Source organism: Neomonachus schauinslandi, chromosome X (genome assembly GCF_002201575.2).
Source record: "Neomonachus schauinslandi chromosome X, ASM220157v2, whole genome shotgun sequence".
In the NCBI taxonomy this organism is placed as follows: Eukaryota; Metazoa; Chordata; class Mammalia; order Carnivora; family Phocidae; genus Neomonachus; species Neomonachus schauinslandi.
In genome coordinates, this window is record NC_058419.1 from 30,974,170 (window position 1) to 30,991,178 (window position 17,009).

General features: G+C 42.4%; 1 protein-coding gene across 2 annotated transcripts in view; it reads right to left on the reverse strand.

Annotated features, from left to right (window-relative positions):
• The window catches only part of DOCK11 (dedicator of cytokinesis 11), a 179,719-nt gene that overhangs the window by 103,146 nt on the left and 59,564 nt on the right, over window positions 1–17,009 (reverse strand). For both annotated transcript variants that reach the window (XM_044911764.1, XM_044911765.1), the window contains 6 exons: window positions 11,300–11,434; window positions 8,355–8,532; window positions 7,884–7,963; window positions 5,963–6,046; window positions 2,422–2,562; window positions 988–1,200 (listed from right to left, as the gene is read on the reverse strand). In XM_044911764.1, coding sequence (XP_044767699.1) covers window positions 988–1,200; window positions 2,422–2,562; window positions 5,963–6,046; window positions 7,884–7,963; window positions 8,355–8,532; window positions 11,300–11,434 — 831 coding nt within the window. The remainder of the gene's footprint in view (window positions 1–987; window positions 1,201–2,421; window positions 2,563–5,962; window positions 6,047–7,883; window positions 7,964–8,354; window positions 8,533–11,299; window positions 11,435–17,009) is intronic.

Sequence of the window (17,009 nt, forward strand, 5' to 3'; positions counted from 1 at the left end):
TCCATTAAAACTACCTATTCATGTGGGGTCAGCATGGACACTGCCCGCTTGCACATGAAGCTCCCCAAATTCCGGACAACATGGGAGATTAGCTCTGGGGCATCTACCACTTGGCCACTGACAGGAACGATTTTCTGGACGAATTTGATCGCCAGTGTTGGGGGGTCTGGTTGCTGTGGGAGTCTGGTGGGCCAGGAATTTGAGGAACATTGATCTAACGGCACCTCAGCCAGGGCTGTAGCCGAACAGACACACGGAACCCCTGTCCTGTACTTGAACCTTCCAAAAACACAGCCTCCAATGTGACCGTCACAAGACTTGCCCTAACGGTGAAGTTTCATTCAGACGGGCACCTTCCCTTCCCTGCCTAATTTCCTTGTTTTCCGTGAACACACTCAGAACTCCATTGTCTGGTCAGCAGCCAGGCTTCAGCTGAAGTTCTGTAAAGTTCTGTACATAGCTCCTAAATTTCTGCAAGGGGGTGCTTTTTGCTCTTGTCCTATGGAAAAATCTAATGGTATTTTAACAGATATCTGGAACTCGAGATGGCACACCAAGGCAAAAACCAAAACCCAAACCCAGCTACCTACTCCTAACGGAGCTGGGAATTAGGGATGGGGGGGCTATGGCAGGGTCCATTTTTTCTTTGAAGAAACAAGCCTTTCGGGCACCCACCGCCTTGCTCACAAGTCCGCACAGGAGCATGGGGGTGTGCCTGCATCCGTCGGTGTGACCTACATTCCAGCTCACAAAATGCTTCCTCTGAGGCTCACATCACGGTCCCAACTGAAAATGTTACTTCGCTGAGGTGGTGCTAGCATATGCTGGTTTCCATCCTGTCCCTCCCACTTCAGTCCCCAGAAAAACACCTGGCCACTGACCTTACAAGAGATGGGAATGCCCGGGAGAACATCGGTCTGGGCGGGTGAAAGAACCCACGGGGCTGTTTCGATTTCTCACTCGGAAGGCTAAAGGGGGACTCGTTACCTGCTTTATGTAGCGTAACTGGGATTCAGCAATTCCATGAATGAAAGGCTCCGGGGAAGAGCTCGTCAGGTTTCCATCACCAGCCACCTGGGCTGAAGGGCCCCACAGCATTTCCCGGACAGATGGGGGATTCAGGTCTACGTGGAAGTCAGCTGAAATCTTGCAGTTGTTCCTTACGTCGAATAAGGCGAGATTGATAAAAAAGGGTTCAACCTGGGAATGAAAACAACGACATTTGGAAGCGAAGACTTTTCGGGGGGGGGTGGGGGGGCGTGGGGGAGGGACGCCAATGACAAAATGATGTTTTGATTCCTCGAGGCTCTGCGATTGCAGTTCCTTTCTGAGTATGGCATTTAGCTAAAATGGCATTAGGGCTCATTTGCATCTATTTTGAAGGAGTGCTCTAAAATAACAGGCTATCAAATGTTAACTTTTGTCAGGTATAAATAATTCTGCAAGTTACACTTTCTTTAAAGGAGTAGAACGCAGAAGCCACATTTAAAGAACATCAATTGGTCTCTGAATAAAATGTAATTCTCCATGGGTTTACTGAAATCGCGGAAAAAAAAAAAAAAACCAATGCCAATATTATCGAACAAAAATAAATCTTCCCTTTTGTTATGCTACAGCTTACTAGATTATACCTTTAATAAGAGCTAATATCAGTCAACATCAAATGACTTGACAAAAGCTTTGCCCCATCAGCACTTTCGGAAGACACGATTCCTCCCTACAGATGGCATTTGAAAGCTGGTCACAAAGAGAAATTTCGTGCCAAATGGCATAAAGATTAACCCTTTATACACAGGAAGTCTGCTAGTGCATTTTAGCTACTCTGGAAGAGAATAAATCATCACTGTGGATATTTGTCAAAGACAAAACCAGAACCAAAAAAAGGTGAGCATAAAATGCAGTCTCTTTGGTGATTTTACACTTAACGGTTTCAAGTGTTTCTGAGTAACTCAAATGATCCACGATGGCTCATAATTAGAATTTTTTTCTGTGAAGAACAAAATGAATTCACCCTGGGAGAAGGAGTGAGACTAGCAGGCTGCACAGCATCTGTATCCCCACCTGGTTTGCGGGTTCCTTACTCATTGTGATGAGCCAGTCTCACAAAAGAAGTCACATTCTCTGGCAGAATTCGCAACTTGGAGGATGGTCCAGGTTCGGGGACACATGTCCCTTTTGAATGTCAAGAGCCTACTCTATCTGCCATTTTGAATAGGTTGATATGTTCACGAATCCTCTCAGGATGAAAACATATTCATATTTTGGCAAAAGAAAGGCATGTATGAAATGCCGCCATGTCAAATTTATCATAGCACGTAGCAATGGAATTTTCATCCCGTAAATTACTTCTAGTGATAAAAAAAGCAAAGCATGTCCTTAATGCGCTGGTTTAAGGGACGTGGAAGGAAAAGTCATACATACATTTGTGGGTGGTCCTTTTGCATTGTCTCCAACTTGACCCGAGATATTGAAAGTTAAATCATGGCAGTTCACCAGGAAACGTTTATTGCACTTCTCCTCAAATGGCTTTATATCAGGTTCAATTCCTGAAAAGTCCAACCTCTACAAAACAGATGATGATAAATCATTTCCAAAAAAACAGGATTCATATTAATATAGGTCTATAAGTAATAATTGCAGAATCCTACGGTTCTCTATCCATTCTTCATTCAAACCCTTTTTTTCATTCAATAAGTCTTTCTAGAGCCCTTACACCAAGGTTCAAACACTGACAGCGAAATCCTAGAGGGAGATGATGAAACTCTGATCTAAAGCACTGGAAAAGTTACAAGTCTGTACCATGGCCTATGAAGCCTTATATGACAGGAGTCCTTACCTCCCTCAATCCTCTGACCTCATCTCCCACCACCCTTGCCTCCCCTCCACCCCCACTCTCTGTTCCAGCCACACTGGCCTCCTTGGTTATTTCTCCAACACACCAAGTACACACCCACCTCAGGGCCTTTGCATCTGCAGTTCTCGCAGACAGATGCATGGCTCACTCCCTCATTTCATTCATGTCTCCGATCCACTGGCATTTCCACAGAGACCTTCCTTAACTCCCTAAGGGGACTGCACACTCTGACAGTCTATACTCCCTTTCCTTGATTTAAGTCTTCGAACATGACTTTTCCATATGTCCTTAGTTGTTATTAGCCTTCCCCACAAAATACATGTTCCAGTATGGTAGAGACTGTGTCTTTTATGAGGCGTATGGGAGGCAAAACGGCCATGAATGGACATGAGAGGCATCAAGAATAACACGATGGTCTCTAACTTAGACAATTCGACAATTCGACTGTGGTGTCATGAACTTGGTTGCAAGATAACACGGAATGGTAGATGTGGGGGAGGAGGAGTGGAGATGGTGAGCTCAGTTCGAGACGTGTCCAGTTTGAGGTGAGATTACTAAGTGGCTGGGGAAACAGCAGAGGTCTGGGTTGGAGATCTGAATTAGGTAGGGAGTCAACAGCAGCTAGACCCTGCGGACCACCTACATTTCAACGATGAACAGAGGGAGGGGCGTCTGCTTCAAAAAGTGATAAACACTGAGCTCAGCTTCTAACAGAGCTGGGGGATGTGTCCTGACTGCCACAGAGATAATTTTTTTTTAATTATTGGTATTTCAAAAAAAATTTTTTTTTAAGTTTTAAAAACAGATATTGGGAGTCAAGGATTCCTTTCAGCAAGGGAGGAATCTGTCCCTCCTCAAAGAAACTCCTAGAATCCTCCTCCTCAGCTCACATAGCTCAGGCAACCTGAGTTCAACCCGTTCATTCTGAGTATCTGAACAGACTTTACGTTCTGTTCACAAATGGGAGGAAAAGTATAGATTGTGGGACCACTTACTATACTTTAAGACCCGAGACAAGGCAGGCGGGAAATGATTGAGTGAATCTGAATAGAATATACCGCCAATACGGAAAACTCAAGCCAAGAAACACAAGAATTTTTCTCAACTGCCTAAGTAATTCAAGCCAAAACAGGTATTGTGCCGGAAGAGTGTTGGATAATTATAGCCATTCTGACCTAGCCTGCATCACTGACAAAATCCTCCTTCTAGGGGCCTAAGTATAATATTCGTACCTGAAAGTGCCATCCCCCACCCCCCACCCCTGGAGTCTATTTATCTACAAACCGAATACAAATGTGTGGAACTAGACAGCTCCCTCTTGAACACTTATCTCTGGAGCCAGCAGAAGCAAGTCATTACCATGGAGATCAATTCTAATTTCCGCCCATTTATCTGCTCTCCCTTCTACCTTATTCAAACAGTGGAATGTGAAGAGAAACTGGACTAAACCACCTCAGCCCCCAAATCCTTTCCCTTCTGAGGCCCGTGAGTCCGAATGCTGGGACACGGGACCTTTCCCAGTAGTCCCGAGTTGGAGCTGTCTCCTTCGGTTAGTGTTTCCTTATTCTCTAAGGTCAGTGGTAGAAAGATCTCTCTCTAAACATCGTACTGTGGTCAAAAGAGAAGGCTGACATCCTAGGATGGCGCTAAGACTCAACACATACAGCACAGATTTCTCTGCGAGGACGCTGCCTTCTGGAATCAACATTAAATTCAACTGTTCTGTGCTTTAAAGTTTCATCACAACTCTGAATTCCTCACTGGCTGTCGTAGCTCACTGATAACTGATGTTACGTTTGAGTTCACTGCCATGACCACAAAAACACTACACCACAAATTTTTTTAAAGACACGGATTGAGTTTCAACCACAGTCAATTGGCTTCTTTGTGTACAATGAAAGGTCCTGACATGTCCAATTAGAGCCCAATCACGGAGGGGTTCGGGGCGGGTGGGGGGGCTCTATGAAAGGCTCAGACTTGCCTGCAACAAGCAACTTTCTGAATGAGTATCTTAGAACTAACACTCTCAAGACCAGCTAAACTTTTTTTTTTTTTTTAAATCACATAACTTACACAAACAGTATCATACCGCTATGAAAAAAAGTAGGAGATAAAGCTTTTTTTTTTTAATATTTCCCCCAAATAATTTCTTTTTCTTGTGTGGTATTTTTATTAAGGAAAAATGTCTGCATTATATATAGACTATATACTTTTCCCATTTCAAACTAAAAAAAAAAAACTTATTTAGAAAACCATTCGAAGCAAAGAAGAAACAACAAAAATCAGTCTTCCCCCAACTACATTTTTACGATCTGTTTTCACGGAGAATAAAAAAGCCATAATGCACATATAATGCAAACTTTTCTATTTCAAAAAAAAAATCCCCAAATTTTAATTATAAATCTCATGTAGAAAAAAGTGAAAAAAAATTCATCTTTCCCCAAATAATTTCACTTTTCTCATGAAATAGGTTAAGAAAAATATGTGTAAGAGTTACATACAGTTGAATCTTTCCATTTAAACAAATCAGCAATTCGATCAGAAAATAGGGAATTAAATATGAGCCGCATAGATCTTAGTACAAAGGGGGCCTCACTCTCATGAAAGAGGGTGAGATACACAAACACACATAAGCTTTCCACTGAAAGTGGGATTAAGCCAGACATGAATGTTATCCCAGTTCCAAGGCCTCCATCAGGAGTGGAAAATAAACCACATTCTTCATATGACTTGGTGTTCTTTATACTGCAGATACTCGCTGCTACTAGATCACACTTGTATTTAGTGGGTTAAAAGCGCAGGAACCAACTTTAAACAGTCTTTCATTTATTTCTTTTGAGGAATGAGATGAGGTGAAAAGAAATATAGGGAATGGAGGGGAAAAACAAAACAAAACAAAACATGTGCATTCAATCCCAAACTATTTGCATCTGTGCCAGTCTCCTGAGGGAAGTCAGTTAGGCTACCTGTTCGAAGTGAACATGATGAATATAAAGCAATAGGTATCGCCCAGTGGTACAGAAATCAGTGATTTTAACATTTCACAGACATTGTTCATCTAAATAAGCAATAATTCTATGGTTATTTAAAGAAATATATCATTAATACCTGGACCTCCGAATCAAAAGAAAAGAGATTCTGTCTTCCATCCCCTCTACTGAGTTTGTTTAGCTGTTCAGTTTCTCTGCCATACTAAAATTAAAAATACACACACCAAACATTACTTCACTTCCTTCAAATGAGTATTAAATAACATTTATTTATTTATTTATTTTTTGCTCTGTACTTACGATCACCTTCTTATTTTAAAAAATACAACTTTAGGGCAGCCAAATGGAAGAAATGCATAGACAAAGTATGGGAACAGGGGCACAGTGCCTTCATGCTCTCTCCAGGCATGCCATACCCCAGCATGTCAACGTGTTCACCAACCCAGTAAATAACATTTAAATAATTAGTTTGTGCAGGGCACCTGGCTGGCTCAGTCGGTAGAGCATGCGACTCTTGATCTCAGGATCGTGAGTTCGAGTTCCACCTTGGGTGTGAAGATTACTTAAAAATATCTCGTCGGGGAAACCACCATCTGACAGATCTTCAGAAATATACTACTCCCCATCTCCATTTACTTAAGATGGATAAAAAAAACGCTTGCTGGGTGAGTCACCATCACTAGGACCCATGATAAGCTACAGATCAGGTTCTTACACTTTCTATGTGTCTCTAGGACATCAAGAATATTGCTCAGCCCACCGGAGTATAAAAAAAAAAAAAAAAAAAAAAAAGGAATCCAAGAGATTTGAATGCAAAAGAAAAATAAATGACAAAACACTCTCTCTTCCATAGTCAGCGTGCTAGCCATGGGATATTATACATAATTCTGATTCCAAAACTTTAGGAAAAACATAGTGGGCTGTAGAGCCTAGAATGTCAAAGACTCAGAAAGGATACGTTAACATCAACAAAATCATGGAAAACCCAGATCGGGGGATCATGAGTGTGTTCCTAAGTTTTGGAAAACTATGAAGTTTGAGGGGGATAATTTTTTGTTAAGAGAAGGATAAATTTAAAGTAGAAAAAAATTAAATAAAGTAGAAAAAATAACTTCTGAGCTTGTGTAACTTAGTAGTCTAGGAAGAGGAACAAAGTAAAAAAAATATAAATAGGTTTAATGAGGATTTAAATGAATAAATGGGTTATAACCTTCTATTCTTCTAGAGTATAGAGTCCACATAGTAAAATATGTAACCTATTAAGATAGGTATGATAATCGCCTCTACACTTTCTAAATTAGCTCATTTCAAACTCCAAAGAGCAGAGTAATTAACACAAATGATGTCTGGTCACCAAAATCTTTTCTTTCTTTTTTTTTTTTTTTAAGATTTTGTTTATTTATTTGACAGAGAGATAGCGAGAGAGGGAACACAAGCAGGGGGAGTGGGAGAGGGAGAAGTGGGCCGCCCGTGGAGCAGGGAGCCCGATGCGGGGCTCGATCCCAGGACCCCAGGATCATGACCTGAATTGAAGGCAGACGCTTAACCGACTGAGCCACCCAGGCGCCCCTGGTCACCCAAATCTTTATCTGATGAAATTATTCATATGTATATACACATATGTATTTACACATAGACAGAACATGTGATTTTCATATGAAGTTAACATATGCAAATCATTAGACTGAACATCATGTTTGATCTGTATCAATAGCCCCTTGAATGAAGAATATTTACTTTATGGATGACATATAGTAATTATGCTGAATAAGAAGGAACATCAATAAAGTCACAAAAATCTGAAAGTACCTTCTGACATCTAGAAAAAAAAAAATAGTAAGATTTTCCAAACTGTTAGCTGGCCCTTTAAGTCCAACTTTAGGAGTATAACTTTTCTCTTACAATCTCTACCTGTTTCACTAATTTGCTGTGGTTTTTAACTTAGAAATGACATTGCCAAATGGAATCCAGCATTAAAACTTTAATAGCGAACCCTGCATTGTCTCAGTTGAAGGCAAGTTGCCATAAGAAAGATGTACCTTCATCAGTTCCGGATGCATGCTCCTTTCCAAACTGGCCATGATGTTCTCGGCTTTTCCTTGGCTGCTAGTTTCATCTTCTGCAAATTCATTAAAAGCAGATGTTCCAAACCATGCAGACCATTACTAATCACCTAAGAGGAATATCCTAACTATCTCTCTCACCCCATCCTCTCCTACTAGATTTACTGCAAAGAATTTTGATTATGTAAGCACAGGGAAAACTTTAACGGGCTTTTGACAATCTGCCATGAATTCCCTATCCGTTTGAGTCTGGTTATATTTCATGTGTCAGAACCCATGCAGCATCAACTCTTAAAAAAAAACCTACCAAGCTCCATAGTTATTTCTAATGAGGAAGTAGGTCAACCTTCAAGATTAAGAATTCTGTATTCACCCTACACAAAGGACATTCCCACAGATTAAAGATAAGAGCTTTACCTCGATAATGAATCATTTAAAAATTCTGACCTTGGGTTGTTTCTACTGTCTCCTTTTTCTCTTGCACTAAACTGTCGGTATTGATCTGAATAATCTTTTTCAAAGTTAGCAACCATTCCTCCATTTCCTGCTCAGTTTCAGCAGCCAGATAATGGCTATACTTATCTAGCATCTTGAGTTCAAATGCGTGACGGCGCATTTTGGGGCACTAGAGAGAAAAAGAAAAAGCATGTGTTCAGTTAGTTTAGTTACCCTTTCAATATTAGACTTCATTCGTTTATTTATTTTTACCTCAGCTCAGCACATACCCAGGTCAATACTGTCATGAAAGAACTGCTTCTTTCAACAAGAAATAGAAACTGCCAGACGATGAAGGACTATGTCAAACGTACCTCTGTTATTCCCCTCACTACTGAGCACAGTGGTATATGAACAAAGTTGGCATGAGGTACTACTTGTTGACACAGTATTATCATGTAAGGCCCTTTCCCATCTTCCACATCTAGAGAATCCAACTGCCACCATAAAAATCAGCAAATGTTTGTAACAATTTCTACCCTGTTGCAAGTTGGTCGTGTGTATTTGTAGATTTTCAAAATCAGCCCTTGAAAACAGGCTCAAATGGGATTTGAAATAAACCTGGTACTTGTTTCACATCACACCATAAAACGCACTACCGATAACCAAGTTCGCGGTACCATGCATGATATGAAGTGCATCAAATTAGCACAAAAGAACACTAGAGTTGGATCACATTACATGGCGACTCGCAGTAAAAAATATGGAAATGACCCATGCTAAACACTAGCACAGAAGGAAAACAAAAGCAACCTCCTTTGCTCAAACATGATGACGCCTTCTTTTACACTACCACCTTCTCTGTCGTGACAAAAGAAATGACACACTCTCCCCTCTCCCAAATACCTCGGCATTAATTTCAAGAAAGGCTCGCGAATCCATAATTTCCCACTACATGGCCATCACTCAAGAAGGAACCAAGAAAGATCCTCCTTCTCATCTTCAAAGTAGAGTAAAGGATGAAATTAAACGGCTGTAGCAAGTCCTCAAGATTTATATATTTGAAAATATTTGGGAGGGGGAATCATAAATAGATGGAGAAAGCAGAGGCAGGGAACACTATAAAGGAAGGGCAAAATCCGGACTAGACTAATTGAGAAAAGCTGGGAATCGTGTGCCCTCTTTCTTCCAGTAACATAAGAAAGCTGTTTGTTTGTTTATTTATAAATAGTTATATATTTTTTATATAAACTTTTCTATTATATATATATTTATGTTATATATTTTATATATATTTGTATACTAAATATATTTATAGTATATGTATTTTATATATTATATATATATGAAGACACCTTTTATTCACATAGATCTTTATTTTTTTAAGTGTTTTTTTTTTTTTAAGATTTTATTTATTTATTTGAGAGAGAGCATGAGAGAGAGTGAGATAGCACCAGCAGAAAGAGAGGCAGAGGGAGAGGGAGAAGCAGGCTTCCCGCTGAGCAGGGAGCCTGATGCGGGGCTAGATCCCAGGACCCTGGGATCATGACCTGAGCCGAAGGCAGACGCTTAATGACTGAGCCACCCAGGCGCCCCTTTTAAGTGTTTTTTATTCAATCCACACGACAATCTCATTTGAGTGGGATTAATAATAAGTGGGATTCAGTGGAATTGACAATAAGATTCACGTAGGACGAGTGCCCTGAACCAGCACCTTCCACCTCCCCAGCAGCTAAGTGCTCCTTAAAGTCAGCCATGCCACCCAGGCTCTGTAGTGATGGCTCCTTCTCTCGGCCAATGGACTTCCTATTTAGATCATCTCTCAGCCCTGTGTCGCACTGCATCTCTGTCCACGCCCCCTCGGTAATTCACATCGGCAAACATTTGTTAAGCCGCTCCTGGGTGCACAACAATGCTGATTATTACAGGGGACACGGACATGAGTAAGACATGGTCTCCAGAATCCCAGAAGGAATATGCAGGATGTACCACAAATTGGAGTATGATTTCAGTCTAGGATGGAGGAAAAAGCAAAGTGGTGCACAGGGGAGGGGGAGCTCCCTTCCATGTGGTGGGCATGAGGGTGAGGAGAGAAACAGAAAACATCTCATGGCATAAGAGCCATTTGAACGGAATCTTGAAAGATAAGGTTCAAACAGGAACAGAAGGGGAAAGTGTACGCCAAGCAGAGAAACAAGTGGAAGAAAGACAAATACACCTAGAGTAGCTAGTGCGCGAAGTGTCTACGGGGTGCGGGGGGCATGAGGTTAGAAGGTAGGCTGAGGCTAAATCACCGTGACCTGCAAGGTCATGGTAAGAGCTTTAGCTCAGCCTCTGCAAGATAATAAATCAAGAACCAAAAGGTTTTTGTTTTTTTTTTTAAAGATTTTATTTATTTATTTGACAGAGAAAGACACAGCGAGAGAGGGAACACAAGCAGGGGGAGTGGGAGAGGGAGAAGCAGACTCCCCGCCAAGCAGGGAGCCCGATGCGGGACTCGATCCAGGGACTCCAGGATCATGACCTGAGCCGAAGGCAGTCGCTTAACCAACTGAGCCACCCAGGCGCCCCAAGAACCAAAAGGTTTTAAGTAGACAAGTGAAGGACCCCAGCTTTGTCTTCAGAGGATGGATTACAGTAAGGCAACAAATCAGAGGGCAGGAAGGCAAGACTAGGCAAGAGAGGACAAAAGGAGAGCCAGAGGAAGGGCAGTGGGAGTGGAAAGAAGGTAAGAGATCAAGAAGCACTGTGGAGCCCAACTCCAAAGGCCTGGGTAAACACTTGAATTCTCGCACAGAGCGAGAATAGGGCGCTGGGGAGGATTCTAAGGTTCCTAGTATAAATGTTTTGGTGGATGGAGATGCCACTGACCACGAAAGAAAAATGCGGAGGTTCTTAATAGTTGGTCAATAACCCTCTTCAAGAAAGAGAAGAAAGGGTGATTTCGACAGCCCTACCTGAACAACGTCAATGCAGGCGTCCAAGTAGATGCAACCTTTAGATTCTTTGGAGTTTTTCTCATCTTTGTAGGAGTTGAGAATGTATGAACCGTCAGGAAGCTGAGTCAAGTAAAAATACCGTCTCTTGAATACCTATAGGGGAAAGACCAGCAATGATACATTTGTTTGAACATTTAAACAGCTTCTTTGCACTAAAAACCTTCAAGGGCTTGCCACAGCCATTATATCTGGACAATCTTCACACACCTCTGAGAAGTCATTAGGAATTACAATTACCTTCACTTTTTAAGACGAAAAATTTGAAGTCAAGTGATTTCCCTCTCAGTTCATCTACAGAAGACGACTTTTTAACACCTTATTTTTTTAAAAAAAATTATTTATTTATTTGACAGAGAGAGACACAGCGAGAGAGCGAACACAGCAGGGGGAGCGGGAGAGGGAGAAGCAGGCTTCCCGCCCAGCAGGGAGCCCGATGCGGGGCTCGATCCCAGGACCCCGGGATCATGACCTGAGCTGAAGACAGACGCTTAACCGACTGAGTCACCCAGGCGTCCCCATTTTAACACTTTAAAGTTGAGAAAGCATTTTTGTATCCGAGTCACTGTCCGTTTCACTATTGCGTCCTCTTCCCATTTAACTGCAAAACCATGACTGGATTCTTATTTCATTCACGTCACTGAGCGACTCCAAGTATAAGTAGAAAAATGTTTTAAATGTTTGAAAAAAAATAAAAACTATACAGCTAAAAAATCAAATCAAAAGACAAAATATATATACATACTCATGCCCCCCCATCATATATACTCACCTCACCCGCACCCCTCACTGCCCTCACCTATGCGGTCCCACGCCCCCACTTCTGAAACTCCAGCTAATAGTGCACTCCCAGGGAAACACCGAGAGTCACTGGTTGCCTTCCAGTTGTCACTGAGTGCCCCAAATGCTGAGATTTGAGTCAATAAGCCCACTGGGATTGTGCCATCCATTTGAAATCAGGCATTCACAACAGTGAAGGAGGAATCTGTTGCTACAACTCATAGCGAAACCCACAGGAAGGAGGAAAAGGAGGAAGACTCCTGGATTCATTCATGCTAGCCCTCTAGGCTCCCCTAGAAAGTCTTAGACCTGATCTAAGACATTAAATGGGGAATTTGGAGCTCTCTGATGAGCCTATGCTTCTTTTAATAAGCCACAGACTGGGGCGCCTGGGTGGCTCAGTCGGTGAAGCATCTGCCTTTGGCTCAGGTCATGATCCCGGGGTCCTGGGATGGAGCCCAATCTTGGGCTCCCTGCTCTGCGGGGAGTCGGCTTCTCCCTCTGCCCCTCCCTCCCTCCCACCGCCCCACCCCGTTCGTGCTCTATTTCTCTCAAATAAATAAATAAAATCTTAAAAAAAAATAAGCCACAGACTGCAGACTGTATCAAGCATCTGTTACAGTAAAATTCCCCCAGATGACAGAACTAAAATCGTTTCAGGGTGGGAATGGAAAGGGACTAGGACATAGGCTCTGGGTGATGACTGAGGACGCGCTTTCCTACGCTTCTTGTCTTACAGAAGTTGGCTTTAAGATTTAAGCTTGCCACTTTCAATCACCCATCTGATTACCCAGTATGATCTCGGACTATTTTAAGAAATTTAATTATGGAAAGAGTATTATTTGGCAGGCTCATTCTTGAAAAGGACTTAATTTCTGGCAAAGTATCTGAAATATCAACAATCTATTTTTCCATAGCATGAGTAAGCAAAATCTATACATGTTAGACAGCATTTCTTTTTAGGAAAACCAGGAAAGAGAAATAATATGCTTGTAGTTATTTTTGACTTGTTTCAATATCACTGATTTTGGAACGAATGACAAAAATATACCAGTGTGAGGAACACCCTAACAGGTTAGACTGGTAAATGCTACAGCTCCCATTTCAGGGAGTGGCCATGTGGCTTTGTACAGTATCAACAGAAAGGAGTCCAAACAGAAAATATCACTTTGTTTTGCAATGCCAATCAAGTGAATATTACTACATAGGTACAGAAAATGTGTGTGATCCCACAGTATGAGGATGTATACTCCTCATTATTTGATTCACCCACATTTAAGTTTCCTGGAGCTATAACTAAAGAAATCTAGATTCACATACAAGGAAAATGCTAATCATAGTGCTGATTACACACACACAGAAACACACAAATACATACACACAGTTGAGTCTTGGACAACATGGGTATGAAGTGGACAGGTCCACTTACACGTGGATTTTTTAAAAAATACATTTTACAGTACTGTAAACGTATTTTCTCTTCCTAATGACTTTTTTTTTTTACAATTTTGTGTATTTATTTGAGAGAGAGCACAAGCGGTGGGGGGGTGGCAGAGGGCAGAGGGAGAGAGAGAAGCAGACTCCCCACTGAGCAGGGAGCCTGATGCGGGGCTCGATCCCAGGACCCCGAGATCATGACCTGAGCTGAAGGCAGATGCTTAACTGACTGAGCCACCCAGGCGCCCCCTCCTCATGACTTTCTTAGTAACATTTTCTTTTCTGTGGCTTACTTTATTGTGAGACTACAGTATATCACACATACAACATACAAAATACGTGTTAATCGACTGTTTATGTTATCCATAAGACTTCCGGTCAACAGGTTATTAGTAGTTAAGTTGGGGGGGGGGACTCAAAACTTATATATGGATTTTTCAGCTGCGCAGGGGGTCAGTGCCCCTAAACCCCCACATTGTTCAAAGATCAACTGTATATGTTTGCTTGTTTTCGTGACAGTGGTTCACATGTTATTCAAATGATGGAACCAGACAACCTAAAATTACATACTGTGCCCAAATGAACAAAACACCCCCTTTTGAAAGTTATTACAGTAGTTACGCATGGCAAAAATTCAGATACATTTTCCAGGCAAAAATTACAACCAATTAGAATCTGACCTGCGACCAAACCTAAAATTCAAGCCCGATCGACTTGCAGAGCCCAGAGTCAGCACCAAAGAGAGTGGCAGAAGAAGGCAAAACACAGAGCAAAACATTTGTGGCACAGAGCCAAATTTGAGTCTGTGAAATTTTTTTCATGCCCAGCTGCCTCACCAAGCAAAGATGTTCCGTGGTAGCCACCACTTCCAATATTAGCAAAGCACATCACTACAACAGAGAGGGGAAGGGGCCTGAAATTACAGTAAATCGCTTCCTGTAATATTGCAGTTATGTCTAAATGGGACACTGAGGTGGGTAGCTCATGAATCTGGGGAGAAAGCAGATGCCTGAAAGTCACACGATCCGGATTCTTGTCCAGCACTCCTGCTCACCAGCCATGAAGCTGTCCTCAAGACTCTGCTTCTCTGCTCCCTCACTTGTAAAATGGGACCGGGCCAGACCATTTTTTCATGCTCTACAAAGAATTTTACTGAAATTGAACAAATAACACAGCGGCCTTCCCAGTCTAGGGGCCACCCTCCCCAAGCAATTTCTTACAGGCTTGAAACACAATTTGTACGGTGAAGGAATTTTAAGTCATTTCCACAGAAATCAGACTCGGCCCCCACAACCGATCTGTGAGATCTCTTCTCATTCTAACAGTCTAGCATATACGTTGGGTTTCATCTTCTGGGAAGCTGTTAAAATAATGACTACATAGAACAGTGGCGATTACTCTGTATCATACCTCTCATCTTGAAGGCCTCGAGTCCTTTGTAACCAACAACTAATTCTTCTAATGTCACAGGAGATAAGCATCATTATCCACATTTCACTTAACAGCAAACTGAGAGACCAAGAGCTCACTCAAGTTCACACAGGCAAGTCAAGGATAGAACCAGAATCTGATGAGGATGACAAAGAGAATCTTGCCCAAACCTTCCAATGGCCTCCCACCTAAATCCACAAATCCCCACCATAGCCTAAGATGGTATACCTGTTCTAGCCTCAGCTTACCTCTTGGACCTTATTTCTTTTTTGTTTTTAAGATTTTATTTATTTACTTGAGAGCGAGAGCAGAAGCAGGGGGAGTGGCAGAGGAGGAGGGAGAAGCAGACTCCCCCTGAGCAGGGAGCCCAACATGGGGCTCGATCCCAGGACCCCGGGATCATGACCTGAGCCGAAGGCAGATGCTTCACCCACTGAGCCACCCAGGCGCCCCTCTTGGACTGGATTTCTTATCATGCTAGTCCAGCTACACCGGCTTACCAGCTGCTCCGCTAACACCCCAAGCAAGTGCCTTCGGGTCTTTGCACTTGCTGCTGCCTTGGCCTGGAATGCTCTTCCCTCCACGTATCCTCAATGGTTCACTCCTTACTGCTTTCAGGTCTTTGCTGAAATCCCACCTCCTCTGAGAGGCCTTCTATGACCACATGCCCTCCATCATGGCACACTATTTTATCTTTTTCATATGGCAATCACTATCTAAATATAACTCATTCATCTGTTTAGTTGCTCTCTGTCTCTTTTAGACTATCAAGGTCCATGTCTTACCCACTGCTATATCCCCAGTCCCTACAACAGTGCTTGGACTCAATAAAATTTTGCAAAATAAATGATGAATGAATGAATAATTCATTCTCCAGTTCAGATTCTCCAGTGGTTTCATCCAATAGGATGGTATTTCTCTGTAATGTCCATATTCTTCTTCCTCCCCCTCCCCTTTATTATTTTTCCTAGATGGTGGACACAGCTGAAAATTTCCCCGCCTGACTCGATGAGAAGCATGGATCCTGATGAGTGGCCCACTCAGACCACCCAGAAGAATAAAACTGAGGGAGCCAAAGGAGGTAATTCTCTGGGATCAGGTCCTGCCAAGTCTCCTTAAAACCCTGAGCTGCCTGGATGACAACCTTTTAAATATTTACCACATGACCCTTTCTGGAGCAAGAACAAAGGCTTTCTGTCACTCTGTTTAATCAAAGTTGGAAGGGAGGCAAGTTTGAGCACCACGTATCCTCAAATTAGGAGAGCCTTTTATCATCTGATATAACAAATCTCGAGAGGGTTCACCTATGTGTGTTACCTAGAGGGTAAGTGTTCACTGCTAAGTTACATGAACCAGGAGCCCCAGGAAAGAACGCTCTGCAGGATTTAGTGAAAGTAGGCAGGCAAAGTAGGTGGGCCAGGAGCAACGCAGGAATGGGGCAGGAACAACTAACTTGATTCATGTCTCAGAACAGAAAACAAGAGGCAGCGAGAAAAAGGAGAAAGCAGGAGAGCAAGAGACGTCCTGGGTCTCAGAGCTGTTCCAAGCAAAGATGAAAGAAATAATAGAGAAGAAAACCCCAGGACTTATCAGAAAACCAAGGTGCAGTTAATTATACCAGAATGTCAGGAACGTCATCCCACTGAAGAACCCCTACCAGTACGTTGGCAACCTAATCTACCACTTATCTCTCTTCGCTATATCGTTTTACAGTTCCACCAAATTTTAATATATCACACAGGTTTATGTTCTGGGAAACCGGTGCAAAATCAAATAGCTTTTTTTTTGAGAGAGAGAGCGTGTGGCGGGGTGGGGGGGTGGGGGAGGCTGCAGGGGGAGAGGGAGAGAGAGAAGCCTAAGCAGGCTCCATGCCCAGCACGAAGCCCGATGCAGGGAGCCCAATGTGGGGCTCAATCTCACAACCCTGAGATCATGACCTGAGGCGAAATCAAGTCAGATGCTTCACCGACTGAGCCACACAGGTGCCCCTCAAATAGCTTTTCCTAAATAACTCCACCATATG